The sequence below is a fragment of the Cinclus cinclus genome, chromosome 12 (genome assembly GCF_963662255.1).
Source record: "Cinclus cinclus chromosome 12, bCinCin1.1, whole genome shotgun sequence".
Classification (NCBI taxonomy): domain Eukaryota; kingdom Metazoa; phylum Chordata; class Aves; order Passeriformes; family Cinclidae; genus Cinclus; species Cinclus cinclus.
The window spans coordinates 8,824,527-8,845,575 of record NC_085057.1 but is presented as its reverse complement, the minus strand read 5'-3'; the positions used below and the strand labels follow the sequence as shown (position 1 = coordinate 8,845,575).

General features: G+C 43.0%; 4 protein-coding genes across 16 annotated transcripts in view; all 4 read left to right on the top strand.

Annotated features, from left to right (window-relative positions):
- The window catches only part of PRKAR2A (protein kinase cAMP-dependent type II regulatory subunit alpha), a 59,307-nt gene extending 50,772 nt beyond the window's left edge, over positions 1–8,535 (top strand). For both annotated transcript variants that reach the window (XM_062500385.1, XM_062500384.1), the window contains 4 exons: positions 1,086–1,160; positions 3,499–3,564; positions 4,281–4,419; positions 4,926–8,535. In XM_062500385.1, the coding sequence (XP_062356369.1) occupies positions 1,086–1,160; positions 3,499–3,564; positions 4,281–4,419; positions 4,926–5,059 (414 nt within the window). In that variant the 3' untranslated portion in view covers positions 5,060–8,535. The remainder of the gene's footprint in view (positions 1–1,085; positions 1,161–3,498; positions 3,565–4,280; positions 4,420–4,925) is intronic.
- A 1,850-nt stretch (positions 8,536–10,385) lies between these two features.
- On the top strand, positions 10,386–12,962 carry RPP14 (ribonuclease P/MRP subunit p14). The gene is made up of 5 exons (XM_062500387.1): positions 10,386–10,456; positions 10,544–10,628; positions 11,444–11,520; positions 12,100–12,178; positions 12,825–12,962. Exons 1-5 carry the CDS (start codon positions 10,386–10,388, stop codon positions 12,879–12,881), a joined length of 369 nt encoding a protein of 122 aa, XP_062356371.1. The 3' UTR covers positions 12,882–12,962.
- Positions 12,922–15,068, top strand: HTD2 (hydroxyacyl-thioester dehydratase type 2). Its single transcript, XM_062500386.1, has one exon. The coding sequence runs from the start codon at positions 12,922–12,924 to the stop codon at positions 13,426–13,428; it is 507 nt and encodes a 168-aa protein (XP_062356370.1). The 3' UTR covers positions 13,429–15,068.
- Positions 15,069–15,861: 793 nt separating this feature from the next.
- The window catches only part of PXK (PX domain containing serine/threonine kinase like), a 32,629-nt gene continuing 27,441 nt past the window's right edge, over positions 15,862–21,049 (top strand). For all 12 annotated transcript variants that reach the window (XM_062500865.1, XM_062500864.1, XM_062500867.1 and 9 more), the window contains exon 1: positions 15,862–16,041. In XM_062500865.1, coding sequence (XP_062356849.1) covers positions 15,940–16,041 — 102 coding nt within the window. In that variant the 5' untranslated portion in view covers positions 15,862–15,939. The remainder of the gene's footprint in view (positions 16,042–21,049) is intronic.

The window sequence follows — 21,049 nt, the reverse complement described above, 5'->3', positions numbered from 1 at the left end:
ATTTTTAGTATTTGAGCTCTTAATCCCTTTGGGAGAAGATTACAAAGTTGCAAAGTATCATTAGGTGTGAACAACAGCCTCTACTATGTATTATTTTGGACATACATTGTAGCTGTGCAAGGGGTACATTACACCACCTTCTCTCTCAGCGGCTGGCTTAAACTGGTTCCATCATGTGACTTTTTTGAGCTCAGAAATGACTCAAATATTTAAAGATACAGAAAAATAACTCATTAGCACTGGATGGCTTTTTGCATGACACATTGCAGTTGAATCACGCATGGACCAGAATTTGATTTCTCAAACATAGGCAAGATGAGGGTGCATTTGGGGAATGAATGGATTGATTATAACTGAATCATCTGCTGAATTTCAACTGTTAGGATTTTCTTCCTTTTTTGGTATGATTTTTTGCGCTGCTCTGAAGAAATTAAATTGTTTTGTGGGGGTCTAAATGGGTGGTGGGTAACACTGGAGAACTCATTTCTCCCTTCCTGTTTGTGAAGGCTCAGGCATGTTTCCTGGCATGCCAGGTGCTGCCTCCTGCCCTTGCTGCTGGGCATCTCACTGCAGGACCTGCTCACAGCCCTTGTCCTTGTCATATCACCTTCCTCTTCACTCTAGGAATGAGTTCCTGGACACAGTTCCTCCCACACACATTTAAGTATGTAGTGGTTAAAGTATTTTAAAATGTTTTGCTGGTATTTCTCATTAAAGTTAGTTCTTTAGGAAGTTTATAATATTTTTAGCGTGTTTTCCTCAAATTTAAACTGAATCTTAAAGAAAGTGATTTTTTTCCCCCTCCCTTTGCTCTAAACCAACCAAATCAGATATTTTTTAACTTGAGTGGTAAGACAAGCACAGAGATGGGACACTAGGCAATTTTATTTCCCTGTTGATTATGGTAGTCTTAAGACCTGCGTTGCAGTACTACCACTATGTCATTTTGGGGCTATATTTATAAATTGTGTGTTTCTGTGTCTAGTGAATATCTGTTCATTTCAGGAGATGTCATAAAGATTCAGGAGAGTTTATAGAGATGAACTATAAATTATTATAATTTTTAATTTTCCTCTTTCTTCCAGGCATCAGAGCGAATGAAGATAGTGGATGTTATAGGAGAGAAGGTGTATCAAGATGGGGAACGTATAATTTCTCAGGTACTTGAAATCTAAACATCTCTTTATAATTCTCCTTTCTCTGCTTCTGTTTTTTCTGTTTTGAATTTACTTGCATAATTATATTACTTGGATTAATTTGGCATTTATTCTTTTAATATTTCTAAATTATTTAACTACTTCTTGAATGTTTGGGGAATGGACAGTATGTATTTTGTTGCAAATTTATTCTATTACTTTAGCTTCTTGATATTTCTTCTCTCGTTTATGTTTTATAAGTATCTTTGTAAGGATTCAAGATGAGTGTGCCTTCAGAAGCTGAAATTGAATATCTGTGCAGTTTGCCACAGAATCCCACATCTAGAGTTTTCCTAGGCCCCTATGACCAGATTAAACAGAGAGTCACTAGCTCTAAGAATTGAAACCACTGGTTTTTTTGTGCTTTCCTGAGGTATTTCAGTGGTGTGGCTTTAGTGGTTGGTGAATGCTTTGTCTGCTGCAGTAGAGCAGGGTTGGGCTGGTGGAACATGAAGCTGGATGAACTCAAGCTGTAGCTGTTGGATTTTTTTTGGTTGTGACAGAAATAACTTTTTGAAACACTGTTACAGACACTGGAATTTTGCATCAAATTCAGCTGAGAGTTGCTGTGTTGTAAAAGTGCTCTAGTTCAGATAGAAGTTAATGCAAGAAAGACTTGTCTGAAACTGCAGCATTGTTCTTGTTGTATAAACAGAATATGACTCTTTATAGTGTTTTGAATAATTGATCTTAATTATCTTGAATGCCAGATAACTGAATATAGGAAACAAGTTAGCTGATAACTGTTAAATTACTTCACTCCAAAAATACCCTCAATTTTTAAAGTTGAAATTCTTTTTGCTTAAGATCCTGAGAAAACTGAACTCAGCAAAATCTGAGCTTACAAATCAGTCTCAATATTGGGAATTCATATCATCAGTGATCCAATTACACAGTTGGTTTTAATCTTTTTTAATAACTGAATTAAGGACAAGGATGTAATTATCCTTAAAAGGAGATTTAATAGTTTGGAAAGGTCTGGGTGATGGTAGTACACTGCTAGAGATGATGAAATTGTGTGCTTGGAAAAGATAGGATAACTTTTACATTACAGCAGTTGCATCAACACTAGCAACCTCTTTTCCCTTGTGAATAATTTCAAATTTTAATTACCTTTCTGGAATTTGACCCTTCAGTTAAGGGCAGTAAGCTTTAAAGCACTTGAAAATTGCTAGCAGTGTTATGAGGGTGTCTCCCACTCCGTTTCCATTCTTTGTGAAAATAAAGTACTCTTTCAGCAGTTACTCTTTAAGAAGTTACCATAGAGCATTAGTTCATGCTGTGATGGTTGGCAACAGTGGATGAGAAGTTTGCACTTGATGGCTTAGAACCATGCCCAGGAATTTTAGCCAAAAGCCTAATTTCTTCTGTAACTCCCTGTTTAAATCTAACATTATCTTCTCCCAGCCCATGTTTCGTACTTGAGTTACAACCATTTCTCTCCATCTTTCCCATCGCATTCATCTCCTTGATCACTTAATGTCAGATTTCTCTCTCTCCTCACTTTGTTTCAGGTTTTTCTGCTGAGCTGCTCTCATTCCCTTATCAGTTCCTTTTCCAGCCTTTGTCTCCCTGAGGCCTTTAGTCCCTTTGCTTTTGCTTTGTAGCAGGAGGCACGTTGCAGATCTCCACTCTGACTTCCAGCCCTATGCCAGGCCCACAGGGGCAAATATAGAGAGGAAATGTCCTTTCTGATAAAACTTCAAATAAAGTACTGGTGAAGCTCTCCAGAACAGATGTAAACTGGGATTACTTGAAGATTTTGAACGTGATGAGGTTGAGAGAGATGTGAAAAATGTTGTAGAACCTCTCACAGGATAACAGAATAGTTGAGGTTGGAAGGGACCCCTGGAAGTCACCTTGTCCAACCTGTCTGCTCAAGCAGAGCACGAAGAGTTTAATGGCACCTTTCTCCTGCTGAAAGAAATGCAGTCACTAAATCCCTGTTTTATTAAAATTTGCTTCTGAAAATTCTAGGTTTGACTTAGTTTCACTAACTATTGCCTACTTCCATCAGGATCAGAAGATTTGCATTTAAGTGATCTTGCTGTATATCATCAATCTCCTTTGTGTTTTCCTTTCCTCCTGCTCTCTTACTGAATGATGTGCACTAATACTTCCTTCCCTGTGGGCCCCTCTGGTGCATTACCCAACCAGTCACCTTTTAATGTTAAGAATCTGAATGTTAGTCAATTCTAACAGATTTTTGCAGAAGGCCTACTTGAAAGTGAATGCATTAATACCATTTATATATGCTTTCACAGTCAAGTAAAAAAGAATTTGTTTTACCTTTTCTTCACAGGGTGATAAAGCAGACTGTTTTTACATTGTGGAATCCGGAGAAGTAAAAATCCTGATTAAAAGCAAGGTGAGTTCAAATTGAGGGATTAGGCATTGTATTAATCAATCCCTGATTTGACTGACTGATACAAGAGGCGAGAAGAAGCCCACCCTGAATTATTTTAATACTTTATGATGTTAATCATCATTATTCATATGATGTAGGTCGTAAACTCCCATACCATGCTGTTCTGAAGCAGCCAGAAGTCATTTTACTGAAGTGCAAAGGTCTTTTGCTTCTATCTGCTGCTCTGCAGACTAACCTGATGTGTGAGTGACAGCTCAACTCCATCCCTTCCCACACTGATATACTTTCCCTGGCCTTAAGGGTGGAGGTGAAAATTTTCTTCATGATTACAGAAGACTGCACATTCCAAAATGTGGAGTCTTATCTTTAGTGACATACTAGACGTTGACATTTGAACGGATCTCTGTACAGTCTGGAGCAGTCAGGGGAACAGCATGTGGTGCATGATAAAGCCTGTGTTGGGCTATGTAACAGTAGTTCCCAAAGCTGTAGCAGTAGATACCTGCCTGTCTCAAAACCTGTGGGCTGGCACATGTTTTTTCTTACCAAATTCCAATTGAACGTGGTGTTGAGCTGTTCTACCATGACTTGGGAGTTGGTAGTTTAAAGGCCTGAAACCAAGGAGCTGTTGCACAGGTATAAAGTATCTGGGATTAACTGTAGCCTTGTACAAGGACAGAGCTGTGTGCAAATAATGAAACTACATTGTTTGACAGACTATGACGAGTAAAGAAGCTAATCAAGAAGTGGAGATTGCCCGGTGTCACAGAGGGCAGTATTTTGGAGAGCTTGCACTTGTTACCAACAAACCGAGAGCAGCCTCTGCCTATGCTGTTGGGGAGGTCAAATGTTTAGGTAAGCAGATGATCTGTGTTTCTAGTCATCCTTTTCTGTTATTTTCTTGTCTCATGGACCATGCTTGAGTGAGCAGCCATTCAAAACCCAGCAAGCTTTTAGTAACTGGCAGTCAGATTTCTGGAAGCCAGGAGCATGGGCTGGAGTGGAGCTCCAAGTGGAAGTTGGAGAAACACTGCTGCTTCCTCATGGAAGATTTTCTATTTTCTCTGTGTGTGTGGCTGTATTTGTTTGTCACACATAACTTTCAGGTCATCTTTTAATATCACTGTGGGGTGTATTTGGCTTCTGTATTTATCCTTGAGATCAGGTTTGTATTTCATTAATCTTGTTTCTACAAATAACAGTACAGAGAGAAATCAGAAACATGATTTCTGTTTCTGTGGTTTCTCTTGAAGCCTCAGCCTTAACTGTGTTGAACTGAAGGTCTGCGTTCTGAGTTCAAAAGCCAGATTGGTATTTGGTGTCCTTTTTGACATCTTGTTTTTACCTCTGTTTCATTACAGTCATGGATGTGCAAGCATTTGAGAGGTTGCTTGGACCCTGCATGGACATTATGAAGAGAAATATAACACATTACGAGGAGCAACTGGTGGCAATGTTTGGCTCTAGCATGGACCTGATGGATCCAGGGAATTAGGCACAGGGTACCTCAATGCCTTCTTAGTTCAAGACACAGAAAAGCCTCCTATCAGCAACACAACTCACAAGGACAACGGACACTATGGAACAGTTACTGCTGCTGTTTTCTTGGGCATTTTAGAAACCACAAACAAGTCTCAGCACAGATGGATTTCTCACTCCTCCCTGCCTCCACTTCGCTGCTGATACTTCATTATTAGACCTAGATTAAAGATGATTCTAACCCTATGTTCACTTACTTGGTTCAGAATGGCATCTGTCCAACAGTTCAAGTGCCTGATACTGATACCCAAAGTGTGCAAGATATAGAAGCCTCCTTCCTGCTGGGTGTTACTGTTGGGATAGTTGTCCCATCAGATTCTGCAGTGGGAGGTTGCCTGTTCTGCAGAGGCAGCCTGTGGAATACAGGTATTTTATGGGCTGATTACCTTCATCTGATGCTTTCCTTACACAGTGTCAAATTTGTTTTTAATTGTAGCATCTGGATTTGAAGTTAAAGTATCAATGGAGTCAATGAATAAGATGGCACTGAAGTTTTGGTCCACCTGCTGAAAGCAGCAGGTAATAAATATAGAGAGCTCTTTAAACCAAGTAAACCAAGCTGGGGACATGGGAGAGTCTGCTTAGCAACCAGATGCAGAAAATGTATTTTAAGTGTTTTCTGAGCAGCAAAGAAAATTGGTTTACTCTATGCTGTCCAACAAAGTGCAGTGGTTCAGATCAAATGGCCTGAAAGTGTCATAATTGTCATCTCCCCAAATTTGCTCCTTGTTCCTGACACTGAGTACATTTTATGGTGGTGAGATCACAATATATGACCTTCTCTTACTTACAGAGATAATTTATACTGCCACATTTCGCAGGGTGCAGTTGTTGGGTTGGGTCAGTTTTAATGCTTTTTAAGGAGGTGAATGTTTCCTAATTTAAATGAAGTCTACTTCTGTACTTAGTTACAGGAGCTTCCCCTAGTCCTAACATTTCACAGTATTTCAACTTCATTAGACACTTGGATGCTTCCAAATACCACGTTGATTTGCTAAACTTTAGCAGCATTTGACTTTGTAAAGCAAATGTCTTTGCTAACTACGCAGTTGGTGTGTTTGAGGAGTCTTTTTGGTTTAGGTGATAACTAAGCTAATGATGTTTATCTGAAATACCTGTTAAATTTGCAGCATTTATTAGGTAGATTCTGTTTCTATAGCTTTAAGGACCTTAATTGGCATATGGCTGAGATTTTTATCAGGGTTATTATCTAAATAATAATCAGACCATAAGAAGGACATTTTTATGGTGTACAAACAGACTATATACATTAAGACATTGAATTTGGAGGTAATAAATCTTAGTGACCCTTTGAATTTGCATTCTTCCACAGCTCATGCAAAACATACTGGTGTTTTACGGGGTTTTAAAATTTTAATGGTGAATTCTAGTGTAACAGAAGTTGTTCTTTTTATTCATGGCCATGTAAGCAAGAATGGAAGGATGCCAATATTGAATTCCTGCTTTTAGTTATCACAGTGGACATTTCTCTAAGGCATGAGATGCTTAGCAGCAGCTCTTAAATTGATTTCTGGACGGTTGTTTCCCTGTAGTGGATGAGCTCCTCCCATTCCCTGCAATATGAGTAAGATGGAAAGTTGATAAATTTGACTGTTGTCCAGTTACTGTAATTGCAGTCATATTTTTATATAATGCAAATGATTTGTAATGGACACCACTGAACTTGGTGTTTCCATATTATTAAAGTTCTGGTTGTGATGTCTAGTGGCTGTTCTAACTGCATGTATTTTAGAACAGTGAATTTCACTTGCTTTCCTGGCCTGTTTCTTTGTCATAAATTGCAGCCAAAGAAGCAGCAGGTACTTTTCACTCATGCTTCCAAGGTTTAACACCAAAGACAAAAATAATTGTTTTCATCACAATTTTAAAAACCAAACAAAACCCAAAGCAAACTAACAAGGAAAAAAAAAGAAAAAACCCCACTCATCAGCTCCTTGCAGTGATAGCCGATATAACTTTAAGATACTTTGGGCTCCATGACAAAGAGAGTTTCTGAAGCCAGCTTGTGACTGTCCTGTGAACCAAACAGGAACTGGTCTCTGAACCAGCCTGAGTTTTTGCTTCAACTGTCATGTGAGCTAAAGAGAAACTTGCTGTGAATAATCACCTGCTCGCCTTTGTTGTTCCCAGGCAGAGTATCCTCTCCTTTATCCGGAGGAGCCTGGCAGGTTGGGCTGCCTTACAGATGGCTTCTGGTTCTTAATGCCTTTGGTTCTGTGCAGGACAGGACTGATAACCTCAACACAGGCAAACTCAGGCAGTTGTTCCAAAGCTTATCTGAAACCCAGGCAAGGCTGATGTCAGGTTCTTGAGATATTTCTGCCTGAAAGGCAGGATTTGATGGCTTCTAAAAGTCAAAGAAGATATGAGAATATAATATCAAAAGATTTGGATCCCATATGAACAAGTTTTCAAAGTTTTGCCTTTCTCTGGACTCCTTGGAGCAGTGGCATACTTGGCAATGCCGTGCTGCATCCAGGGTCTCTGCAGAATCATTCTGTGGTGTAGAGGCAGCTGACTTTGAGCTGAAAGAGAATGAGCTGCTAAGAAGGCTCATCCGTTTAAGGACTATAATGTGCAATGTGCCTGATCGGTTTGGTTTAGTTTAACCAACCTGTTTTTACAGTTTTGGAGCATGAAGGTAGTGCAAGAAGCTTTAGTAGGATACTCAGTATTGCCAGGAATCTGGTTAGAGCACCAGCAGTGAGCAAAATTGGGCCATGTGCAAATGCTGATACCAAGTCCAGGGAGCAACCACAGCACCTGTTTGTGACCATCTGCCCCATCCCTGTATCTCAGCTCGTTCCTTTGCACTCTGTTTATGGCAGTTGTTGCAGAGAGCAAGCCCAGATGTTTTGTTACCGCTCAGTGTTCAGTAAATCTGCCACTGAGTCTCTGAAATTGGCACTAAAGAGAGATTTGGTTTTTAGTAAGACAACTCAGCAGCAAAGTGGGCACAGAGGATCATGTTTTTGAGGCTTAGAGGAAGTCAAATCTGTTTGTGATTCCCTGCTTGTGATTGTTGTGAAGTCAGTGAAAGGAGCTTTCAGTGGTTAAATAATCCTGGCACTTGGTATTTCTGTCTAATGTCACAGCACAGGTTTGACTATGTAAAAGAACAAAAAAGAGCAGAAGTGCTCTCTTAGAAACAAAAGTGCAAAACTTAAAACTTTAAAAACAAAGTGCAATTTTGCACAGAGGGCAAAAAAACCCCCAAACCCCTTTGAATGTCACTTCCATTCTTTCTTTTCCGTTGGCTGAAAGCAGACTCTTGTTCTTGACTTGTATTTGTAAACTAGTCTTGCCAAAATACAAACACATTGGGTTTTTTCACTTCAGATAATTTCTGTTGTTACAGTCATTGCTGATAATTTTTACTTTTTTCAAACCATAAATTTTATTTCAAGAGGCCTTCCCTGTGGATTTCCTCCTGGCGCTCTGCAGCACTACACTGCTATTTCAAGAGGCAAGTCACCTCACAGGAGACACTCAACGCAGCTTAGCTGGCTGGAGCTAATAATATGCTACTAATTTTCCTCTGTGGGGCAGGAGGGGAATTAAATTCTGCATAAAGTTGCTACCTCAAGGCTCCAAATGCTTTTAAAGGTCTTTCACTTGGGAGAATTTAATAAGACAGTTCTTAAAATTGGTCTGTTGAGTTAAATGTATTTTTTTTTAATTGATTCATTGAGGGACCCTTATTTTAATTCATTTTACTACTTGATTCTCAAAGGATGAGCAGCTGCGAAGTTTGGTTCTTGCACTGTAGTGTTAAACATGAAAGAAAAATATCTGCCATATAAACATATGGTTTTAACAAGTTAAACCACTCTGGGGTTCAGCTTCACTTGTGGTTAATAAAAAACTGACCTGTTGTGTCCAGCCTTCCTCTACAGTCCTGTGTGTGCTCATTATTGACTCGCTGCAGCTGACACAACCCCCAGCCTTACAGCAGCTCCCTGGATACACTCAGAACTGAGTGAGTTCCTTTGGCCAGAGCCTCATGGAGAGCAGCACTTGCCCTACTGCAATAACAGAAAGAGATTTCATACAGCACCTGCCCTCCAAGTTTTGATGCTTGGTGATGAAATTTTACAGGTATCTTAAAAGTAATACCAACTTCTGTAGGTATTGTTGATCCTAATAAAACTGGCTGTTCTGGTAAGTCTGCCAAATTATTGTAGAACTGATTTATTGAGCACTGGAACGATCAATTCTCAGTTCCCAGGAGAAACACAGTATTCTGAAGATCTCTTGTTAGCCTACACTTACAGCTACTGAATTTTATGTGGCAAACTGCCTTTTCGTTAACCTACCTAACAACCTGAAAATTACTTCAGTATATGTGAAATTATATTTGCTTTTGCTGAAGTTTCTTTTCCTGAACATTTGGCAGTTTATGTACCATTTTTAAGTCAGCCCAGGAGCCGAGTTCAGGTGGATTGTGTTGCTGAGCATGAGAAAGCTTTGCTGCAATAACACAGGACCTTTGAACAGACTGAGCTGAGTGAAGGTGCAGGCAAAAGGTGTCCTGTGACTTTGGCCTTGAGTCAAGCATGTCATATGTACACTGGGCTACTGCAGTGTTACCTTGCTGGGGTCATGCTAATTCCTGGATAAAGGAATTATCTCCCTGGTACAAGAAGGGAGGTTCTGTGAAGTCCTTTGGAGGATAAGGTTTAATTGCTTCCGCCGAGCAAACGTATTTCTGTCAGTTCTGCTGTTTCCGTGCTAAGGACACACTTCATGCTGATCTTTCGAGCAGGTGCAAGATACTAAAATTGTGTTATCATCTCAATTAGCTGACGACTGGCGAGTGCAAAGACAGGCTCCCAGCTTCGTTCTGTGCACTTTTCAAATTCGTTTCAGCTGTGTGTCCTTGCAAAACCGAGGCTGGAGCAGCAGAGTCTCCTCAGTGTAACCTGGCGCCAGGTGCCACCTTTATCAGGAACTGCATCGGGACCAACACATTCGCTTGGAAGAGAAGGGAAGGAGCATCTCTGTGTGCCCGTCTCCAACAGCATGGGTGGGGGGCAGCGCTCCGTGTTGGCCTTGGTGAAGCTAAAAGCTTGCGTGCAGCACTTGGAAACATCACCTGTGCCCACCGCTTCCCCGAGATTCGTCTCATACTCGGACGTTCCGGCCCGGGGCGCTCGGGCCCAGCCCGTGCCGGTCGCACCGCGCGGTTGCCATGGTGCCACTGACCCCGCGCGGCCGCCGTAGGAGGGGCGGGCGGCGCGCGCGGCCCGGCGGGGCGGGGAATGGCGGCCGCCGCGTTCGAGCGGCGCGTGCTGCGGCGCGCGGCCCAGCATCACTATCTGCGCGTGCGCCTGTGAGCGACACCCCCCGACCCCCCCGAGCCGGGACCCCCGAGACTCCCACAGAGCCCTCCTGACCCCCTGTGCTCTCCTTCCCGCAGGGAGCTGCCCGACGGCGGGGCCCGGCCGAACGCCGCGCAGTTCAAGCAGCTCGTGGTGACAGCGCTGAGGGAACTGCATGGAGAGGTGGGACCGGGACTGGGGTCTGTCCTCGGCTGGCGGGACCGGTATCGGAACCGGGACTGGGGTCTGTCCTCGGCTGGCGGCTGGAAACCTTGCGGGAGCGGGCTGTTGTCCCCTGGAGCGGCCGCTCTGGCTGCAGGGCGGGAGGGGCCGGAGGAGCAGGCTCTGCAGGATGAATGTGTGGGTTTGACCCTCCGGAACCCGGTTACCCGCTCGCCAGCCCCCGTTCTGACTCGCTCCCGGTGGAGCTGTGCGGTTCAGCCCAGTGCCCGTAGTCAGGCGGCTTCAGCCATCCCTAGTAGTGCTCGAGGTCAAGGTTAGACCGGGCCTGGCGCAGCCTGGTCTAGTGGAGGGTATCTCTGACCATGGCAGCAGGGCTGGATCTGGATGAAGTCTATAACGTCTCTTTTAGCTCAAACCGTTCTTTGTTACTTGTTTTTAGTATTTGCAGTATTGATGCTTTTGCTGTAGAGAGGCTTTAAAAAAAGAACTGAGAGAAGGGAACAGCGTTGTGGATAGGAAAGTCCACAGTACTGTTTTTGCTCTGTTTACTCTATTGCTGGCTGACTTTAAGGAGGTCACATCATCTCTTGGTCTGTTTTTCTCCAGCTGTAATGTGGAAATAAAAGTGGCTTCTAAAGAACTCCGAGAGAAAAAGTGCTGTTTAAAATCCAGTGATGTTGTAACTGAAACACTTGTGTGAGTTTTGAGTGTAACTGTTACACCTTTAATGATGTAACGTGCTGGGATGAAATCAGTTGCTTATAAACCAAGATAAGAACATAGGGTTATACTTACTAAATATTTTTTTTTCATAGGTTGGAGCAGCTTTGCCTGTTGATGTCTTAACATATGAGGAAAAAACTCTGTCTGCCATATTAAGAGTAGTTAGCAGGTAAGGTGCAGTCAGTGTGTGCTTCCATGCCATGAAAATATTTTTTGGTAAGACAACACAAGTCTAAAATTAAGAATGGCTATCGAAGAATTAGCCTAACTTGCAGATATTTGCATACAGCATGCAGAAGATAATTACTGAGTCTTGGTAACTTCATGCATCAGCATTCCTGCTTTAAACTAGAATGATTTTAATGGTTTTAGGATAGGAAGTAAGCATTATGGGGGTAGTGACTTTAAATCTCTTTCTCTAGTAAAAATGAGAACAGTTACTCTGAATGGTGGCAACAACTGCAGGTGATTTAGGTGAAGAAAGAGTTTAAATGCATGCAGAGAACAAGAACAATGCTGGTAAAGTGAGTCTGAGGTTGCACTACATATCTCTGTGTCAAAGATAAGAGACTACAGCCACTGCAATAATCCTTCAAGATACAGTTTTGCTACTAGAACCCTTTAGTGAAATAACCTACTGTTAAACTGTTAAGGGTTCCTTACTTTTTGCATAACATGCTTTCTATGTGCTGCAGGAAAACAGAAAACCCCAAATTTTATTAATATACTTTGTTTCCTTTTCATTTAGTGGCTTTGTCAAGCTGTGGAGTGCTCTAACCTTGCTGGGCTTCTACCAGAACAGGAGGTGTGCCTTCCGGGTGTTGCAGGTAAAGCCCTGTGGGGCTGGGTGGCTTCCCCCAGATGTCAGCTCTGGCTCTAAACTTGGCAGGCTGCCTAAGCCTATTGCCTTTTCATAGAAGGATGGCCTAGATGCAAAAATGCCTTGGTTTGGGAATGAAGTGACTTTCAATGTAGGTGTGTGGGCCTGTGTTTGAGCAGTTCTCATCTCAAAATGAGTCTTGTACAATGTGATTCATTGTACATTACTTTGTCTCATTACTTTGTGGTTTCAGTCCAGTGACAAGTCCTGATGTCGTTAATACATCTGCAAGAAAATAATTTTTTGGCAAGTTTTGTTTATGACCCACATCTTGGTCCAGGTTTTATTTTCCCTACCACATTTTCTGCATTTCCAATGGTTACTGTCAACTGACCTTGTTTAACAATGCATATATAAACATGCACTTCCAGAGCTTATTTTTTTTCCAGAGGACGCTGCTTATTAAAATGAGTTCTGAGAATTGTTTCTGAAGCCATGGCTAGACGAAGGTCTGCTCAGGCATTGCTCTAAGTTTTTAATGTATCATGTAAAAGGAAAATCGAAGTATTTTCAACTTTGAGAGCATTTGATGGTGGGGTTTTTTAAGGCTTTAGTTGTTCAGTTCTTGTTTGTTTTTTCTTTCCCTGAACTAGACATCTCCATTTCTACTTGCGTTATCTGGCAACAGTAGAGAATTAGTCTTGGACTGAATGCAGTTCTTGGTTCAGCTGTGTGAAGACGTTCCTGGAAATGTTGTGGCCCTTCAGGCATGCAATTTCTGGAGGGATTTTCCAACAAAGAGCCTTGATAAAGCCAACGTTTATCAACTCACTGCTTGAACATCCTGTATTTCAGAACTTACACATAAAAGTTGGAGACAAAGCTGAACTTAGCAAGGCCTTTACACAGAATGATGTCATTACTTTTTCTTATTTAACAGGTGACACAAATCCTTTGCATTTAAATGAAGAGTTTGCAAAGAAGTCTAGGTTTGGGAGAACTGTTGTCCATGGAGTTCTGATCAATGGACTTGTTTCTGCAGTTCTGGGTACCAAAATGCCTGGTCAAGGATGTATATTTCTTTCCCAGGAGATTCGTTTTCCAGCTCCTTTGTATGTCGGTGAAGAAGTCACAGCTGCAGCAGAAGTGAAACGACTGAAAGGTTCTGTTGCACACATTTCTGTATCATGTCAGGTCAGAGAAAGTGGGAAAACTGTTATGGAAGGGATGGTGAAAGTCATGGTGCCAGAGAGTTAGAGCTGTTCACCATGTGCAACTTCAGTATAAAGAACCAATTTATACAGAACCAATGCACACTTGGTTTTGATTTTCTTTTGATGTGACATCACTTAAACCAGTAAATTTGCAACAAAAACCTTTCAAAATGCCTCAAAGTGCACAAACTTAACCTTGCTAGAAATGCCTTAAAATTAGAGCTTTTCCTTGTTTCACTGTGATGAGTTCAACTGCCAAGGTGAAACAAACAGAGGTAGGCGCTAGCTGCGACCAAGTGGCACATTGAGACAAACCTTTGTGCTTCCACTGTGGGAATTTTGGGCTGGTGGGACTCACACTGAGGCTGTTCTTTCTGGTAAAGTTGTAGTCCACACCAGCAATGTTCACTTAAAACTTGTTCCTTCTGTACAAAGCAGCTGTATTGCCAACAAGCACCAGGGGAGGAGACCGTGCTGTGTTTTAAAAGTGGAACAGAAGTGAAGGTACTGACACACATGTACTGCAAGATGTGTTGTAATCTGCGTGGCAGCTCCAGCTGATGTTTCTTTTGAAGCTTGCCTCCCAGAATGAGAGTGAAGGAGGCTTTAAAAAAAATATATTGTCACAACTTTTACTTACTGTACTTGTGCTCCCGAGGGCAAGACAAGCAAGGGCAAATGATTTGAGTACTAACTATATGGCTTCTCCTTGCTTGAGTATGTGAACATGGCTTTCCCTTTGTCCACTTGTCCACACGGAAAGTACCTTGTTAGAGTAGACTTCTGGTAAATTCATTAGTAAATCACCTGGGTTAAATTATTTTAGTACTGGCATAAGATTGTTATACACTAAGAAACTTCTTTTAGGAATGATAGAGGCCGTCAGGAGTAAGGCCTCTAATTAGTGGCTCATATAACTTTCTGGCAAAGTGTCTGTTATCCCCCCATCTTCTCTGCAGCAAAAATGCATTTGAAACTTTCTTTGGCTGCAAATAACCTCAGAAGTTGTCTGCTAAGAAAAGAGAGTTTCTCCTCAACCTGTGATGAAAGCTACTGGTGAAACAGCTGCTCTGCCTGAGTGTACTGCACTCTGACCCCAGGTGTTAGTCACACTGGAGCAGAGGGAGGGGTAATGTTTAGATGTTTGACTCCGTGCCTTCTCTTTCCAAAGCTTGGACTTTGGTCTGTTTGCAACCTGGAAGCTGTTATTAGGAAAGGGTTTCCTTGTCTCTTGTCTGTAGAAGCTGTTTCACTTCCCATCTCCTTTCCTTCTGCCTTGGGTCACTGCCTGTCACTGGCTTGTGCTGGACAGAGCACTTCATCGAAGCAGGCCCCCTCCTTACCCTGCTCCTTGTTCATCTGCCTCTCCAGGTGGGAAGTTGTCTTGTTAAGGCCTATTAACAAAATGAATTAGATCTATGTCTGACCTCTTGGGTCACTGCAAGAGTAGTAGTTCAGAGAGTTGAGGGTGCTGTTCCAGCCTGGCTGCTGAACCACAGCAACACAGTCCATTTTCCTCTCATCATGGAGCTGCAAAACAAAGAGATGAAGCTGTTCGTGACACCTGCTCCAGGTGTATGACAAACTCCAGCTCTGCAGTCTTACAACATTTTAAGTGAGAGTAATTCTTGTGTATGGTGTAGAAAGAGGAAATGCAGACAGGTGTCCAACTTGTAGGTTCTCAAGCACTAAGTAGTATTCAAATAAAAAGTTTCTTACCCTGCTGCAGTCACGTTGAAGAGCTCAATTGTCAACAACTTTAAATCAGTGTTTTGAAAAACAACCAAACCAAAATCCAAAACCCCACAAAATACCAACTCCAAATTCCAACCTAAATCCTAGAAATTGAGTAAAATATATGGGTTATTCTGATTGTTTTATTAACACAAAACACTCCAAAAGGTAATGAGCAGCAGGTGCACCAGCCCTTGTAATTTTTCCGGTCACTCTGGGAGGACCAGCAGTGTCTCGGGGTTGATCCCCCTGGGGCTGCAGCTGCTACTGCCGCTGTCGGTGCCACCGGGAGCACCGGACGCAGAAGGCTTGGGCGGCGGGGCGACTCTCCTGCACTCACGGCTTCCCCTCCAGCCCCTTCCCCCGTTATTGCCCGCGGAGACGAACCTCCTCGTGTCCCGCATCCCGCCGTGTCCCAAATCCCACCGCGTCCCCTATTCCGGCTGTGTCCCCTGTTCTACCGTGTCCCGCATCCCGGCCGTGTCCCCCCCTATTTCTCCCTGTCCCCCCCTATTTCTCCCTGTCCCCTATCCCGGCCGTGTCCCTTGTCCCTCCCTGTCCCCGGTCCTTCCTTGTCCCCTTTCCCTCCCTGTCCCCCCGTCCCTCCCTGTCGCCCCTGTTCCTCCCTGTCCCCGGTCCATCCTGGTCCCCTGTCCCGCGCTGCCGGGGCGGGACCCGGGCGGAGCGGCGCCCCCTGGCGGCGGGCGGTGCCAGCGGCGGCGCTGAGGCCGCGGCGCTGCCGTGTTGACAGCGGCGGCCGCGCCGGGAGCTGCCCCGGGAAGCGCATTGGCGGCGCCGGTTCTCCGCTCGCAGCTCCGCTATGGCCTTCATGGAGAAGCCGCCGGCCGGCAAGGTGCTGCTGGACGACACGGTGCCGCTGACAGCGCAGATCGAGGCGAGCCAGAGCCTGCACTCGCACACGGTGAGCGGGGCAGGCCGGGCCGCGGGGGCAGGCGGGAGCGGCGGGGGCGGGGGAGGGAAGGCAGGGAGCACCCCCGGGGGAACGGGGGGCACCGGGGGGTGCTCGGGGTCCGCGGGGCCGGCCGGGGCGCGGCGGGGCGGGGGGACCCGAGCCGAGCCCGCGGCAGCGGGGCCGGGACTGGCGGGGGGTGCGGCGGGGCACTGCGGGCTGGGCTGGGGGCGAGGGGAGGCGGTGCGGGAGGCAGCGGGGCCGCGACCTGGCAGCGCGGGTCGCAGCGCCCCGGAGCCCCTCGGTGGGGTGCCGAGGGTCGTTGGGGTCCTTCGCCCCCTCGCTGTCCGCGGGGTTCCCGGGGGCAGCCGGCAGCTCCCCCGAAGGCACCGCCGCGGGTCTGCGAGGGCGGCCGCTGCGGGCTTCGCGCTGTCTCGCTCCGCTCCGAGCGAGGCCCTCTGAGTTACTGTAATTCCTGCCTTCCTCGGCGTGTTGCAGCCTTCGGAGAGGAGATGGGCTCTGGCTGCCGCGTTTCAGTGGCTGTGATGAAGTTACACGTGAACGGGCTGCCTTTGCCTCCGGGTCCTGCCGTGTGGCTGAGCGGAGGCTGCGAAGCTGCAGAGACCCCGCAGCCCCAGCCCCGCTTCTTAGCCCTGGGGAGTGGTGGCGCTCAGCAGAACAAGCCCTGCCGTGACTTGAGTGTCACAGATTCATTCTTTTAGGATGCCTAGGACACATGCATAGTGCTTCCGTGAGAACTGTCTTTGAGTTTGCAGTAAGAATCCAAATTCTATAATGTCTTGTTTGCAGTTTTTTTCCACTTTAAAAACCGGGTTTCATTATGGCATGACCAAGCAGTAGTGTGAATCAGAGAACTGGCTGTCGTTTCTGATTCCTGCTTTAGCTGAGTGCAGGGATGCTGGAGAGGAGGCCAGAAGCACCTCAGCAGAAGGTAGTTTTTTAATGTCCCTTACACAGCTCTGGTTCCTGCATTGTGGATACCTTCCTGGTTCTTTGCATCTGTTGCATGCCCTTAGCCTGAATGACAATAGCTGTAGGTTCACCATGGGGTATACAACTAATTTATAGATTGTCTTATTAAATACTCTTCATATAAATAATTCACACCTAAGAAGAGGTTTATTTTTTTGTCCGAGGAACTCACATTTACTGATGTTGCGGTCTTTCTCTGAACAGAAGTTACCTGTGAGAAATTGTCTAGAGGGTCTTGTGAATCTAACAAGCTATGGCTCTCAATTCTTGCAACTCCTCTTCTTATAAGTAAGACTAAAGAGGTTTATTTCCTGGCAAGTGTGATGCTTTTTAACTGTTTCAATAGCTGAAGGATGGGTGTGCCAAGTCCTGTGGGAAGTTGTGTAACTCCTAATACACCCCAGTTAGCAGACCAGATTAAGTTTCATTGGTAACTTGTTTCCTTATTATGCTTTTTTGTTAGTGTAAATGACAATAGCATTTTGTGTTCTTTCCTTTGGCTTGCATGATTCTGGATAGAAACGGAAAAGTCACAAAATTCTTTTAGAATGATTACTTGGAAGAACTTTTTCAATCCAGACTCTTCTTGTGTCATCTTGTCTGAGGGAGTGTGATTGCAAATGTTCCCCCCTTTCTTTCATCTTTGTATTCTGTTAGTAATAGGCATGCAGAAAAAAAATCTCTACTGTTTTGTTCTGATCTTTCCTTAATAACAGAATGCTGAAGCACCGTGCCTTTTGATTTAAAATCTGTCTCTAAGATACATCTATTAGTAATTGTTTGTTTTACTGCAGAAGCCCTGTTGATAGCTGAAAGATGGCTTGAAGTGTGTGCAGCACAGATGGTTTATGTAGAGGCAGTGTGGGATAACAAAATAGAGGAAGCCATTAACAGAGACTTGGTTTCTTATTTGATGTAAGTGGATTATTCTGTCATTTCAGATACTTCATCTTATGTCCCTGGTGTCTGAATTGTTTGTTTGTTGATGGGTGACACTGTCCCTGATTTGAACTTTCCTGATTCAAAATAAGCTGCAGAAATAAATTCTTGTCTCTGAAGAGGTGTGTAAATAAAGCCCTTCTGAGAAATAAGGGTTGAAGTGTTTTTGTGGGGCTGAAAGGCTGTATTTTACTTTGTTAAATTATAGTTAGAAGAGATTAGATTGTCATTAACTGAATGCTTTTTAGTTTTGTTCCTCATTCCACCTCAAAGTGGTATCAAAACATGTAGATCTATAAAGTCCTTCATCCCAAACTAATGTTTGGAAAACTTGGCCTGTTCTAAAGCAAAGGCATCCATAAGAAAAAATATATTCTTTTGTCAGCAGTATGTATTAAGTTTTTAAAATGTTGTTTAGAGCTGCAAGAGTTGTTTTAAAACTTGGGTTTGTATCTTTTTTTCCTGTAGATGATAGCTTCTAAAAGCAGTCATATGAAGATGACTTAGGCTTAGTTTAGGTGCAGCTTTAACATGGCAACTGAACTAGTAATTATGTAAACCTTCTGTTGGTGCTGAAAATAGTCAGTCTTCTGAAAAGACAGCTAAGGAAAAGGTGAAGAATTTCAGGAAGAGCTCTGTAGACATGGTGAAATATCACACAGAAGACCAAAGCTTGCGTCTAATGAATAGTTTGCTTGTGTATTGTTCTAAGCAGCTTCTGTTAATTTAAATTTAGTACAACAGACTGGGTAAGTGTAAACTTCATAGCATTGAATCAAGGACTGTACTTGGCAGAGGCTGAGTTTCTGTTTCCTGAGGCTGAAGGTGAAACTGAAAAAACAAAACTGAAAACAAAACCTGAAACTACTATGTTCTTTCCTGAATTCTCCAGAAACCTAAGAAGGGATTAAGCTACTATTGAAAATATACTTTTGAGGATTTGCACTTTTTGCTTAGTAAGAGTATATCAACCCCCCCCAAATGGGTTTTTAGATTGCTAGGGAGCCAACTGCAAAATTATCTGATAGGCTCGCAGGCTCAGCATGCTTGGTTCAAGTCAGAAGAGCTCAGAAGTTCTTACTGGACTTAGTACATCTGAGCTGGAACATAATCTCCATGTTTTTGCATTGCAACAAAGAAATTGTTCACTGAGGTTTTCTTCCTGTGTATTTATTTCCAGTCATAATTGGAAGAGGAAACTGATGCCTTTCTATGTTTGCAAAAGTTGTTTCCCTGGTTAAATGTGTTACAAGCAGTCTGAGTTTTGTTGGAATGTGCACTTAAATACAATTAATTCTATAGTGTGGTGTTTACAGAGTCCTTTTCATTTTGAAAGCCAAAAAAGTACATATTGCAGGTGCATTCAAATGTCATCTCACCTAACAGATTTGAAATTACAAGAACAAGCCTGGTCAGCTTCCTTTTGTCTCCTTCTTTATGCTTGTCAGTAGCACTGGATCAGAGAGAGAGTAACTTTGACTTCCAGGGGTGTGTTGGGCACCTTTCCATAGCCATGAGTCAGTCCCTTTGTAGGTCTGTGTACCAACCCTTTTGTAGAAAATAAAGTTTTGTTGTTATTGCATTCCTTGACTTAATAGGAGCAGGATGACATCCAATATACTAAGCCATTTGCAAGTGTCTCATCTTGATGCCAAATATTGTGTTCTGACAACAGAGGCAATTTCAGCACTAAAGCTTTAATAAATTTTGGCTGTTAAACTTGCCTCATAATGCAATATTTCATCTGTGTGCTCACTATTTAATAGTGGCTTCTTTCTAAGCCTTAAAATAGGATGCTATTTTCTTCCATGATAATCTAGACATTTTCCTTATTAAGAACTGCACATCTGAACTTGCAAGTCTTTTCAGCAGTAAAACTACTGGTGAATTGTACATATTCTTCTGAGCATTTCTTAATTATTTTCTGAAGTGATTTTCCTTTTTCATGTGTTTCATATTTGAAATTGAAGTAGTGAAACAGCCAGCTTTGGTAGAGTACATTGTTGTCTTAAAGGCATTTGGAAATGAACAGCTGAAATAAATCCTTCTCCTAACAGTCTTTCAGAGTTTTTAGTTTTCCTTAAGCAATGATGAATGTTGACACTCATGGCTTTTAGATTAGAAAAACATTGAAAAAGCATTTATATTTTTCCTATATTGTTCCAAATAGAAAACGTGTATTTCTAGGACTGTAGGGTTTAGTTTAAAAGCTTGTAAATGATTTTGTACATCTGCTTTACAAGGAATTCAGTCTTTTCAAGGCTGCATTCACTTTGGACAAAACCAAACATAAAGTTACTTTTAGATATGGCTTTACATAAGGAACTGTCATAGCTCATTTTTTTGAGGCTTCAGAAATGCAGTTCCTTCACTGGACTTAGCTTGATTACCTCCCACCTCTCCTGAAGCCTGAGCTTACAAAAGATGGCTCTTTTATCACACCTAATTTTAAATATTACAAACTTATGGTCTCCACTGGTGATCTTACTAAATTAGTATCGCATTTGTAGGTTCTGTAGTCAAAATATTAGTTTCCATATGACCATTAGTTTCCATATGACCTTCAGTAAACTGTAATTAGAATATTTTTATTGGCTATGGAGTGTTTCCTGAAAAATAGTAATTTGCCTTTCTGGTGAAGGTCATGGTGATGCAGAGCACTGAAAATCTGTGATTTCTCATCTCTCTCCAAAGCTTTTCGTGTTCATGAAGTTTCATTACATGTAAGTGTGTGTCCTATTTTTTCCCTGTAGTTGTCCTACTTCATAGCTTTCACTTCTTGAATGGCTGACTCATTACTACAGAAGGGATGCAGTGTGTCAGTGGTCCAACACAGACACAAACACACCTGCATTGTTTAGAAAGCAGAGAAACACCAACCACTGCTGTTGCTCCTACCTCATGGCTTAATGGCAGGTTGTGCAATAGCAAATAAATTCTGTGCCCTGTAACAGAGAGGCCTCTGAGGCTGAGCAGCTCTCCTGATGTTGTTGCTACTTTTCACATGGGAGATTTTCTAAATAAACATTTAAAAGAGCTTCTTACTAGAAATTGTTCCAATCCAGCCTACTTAAGCAGGGATTGTATT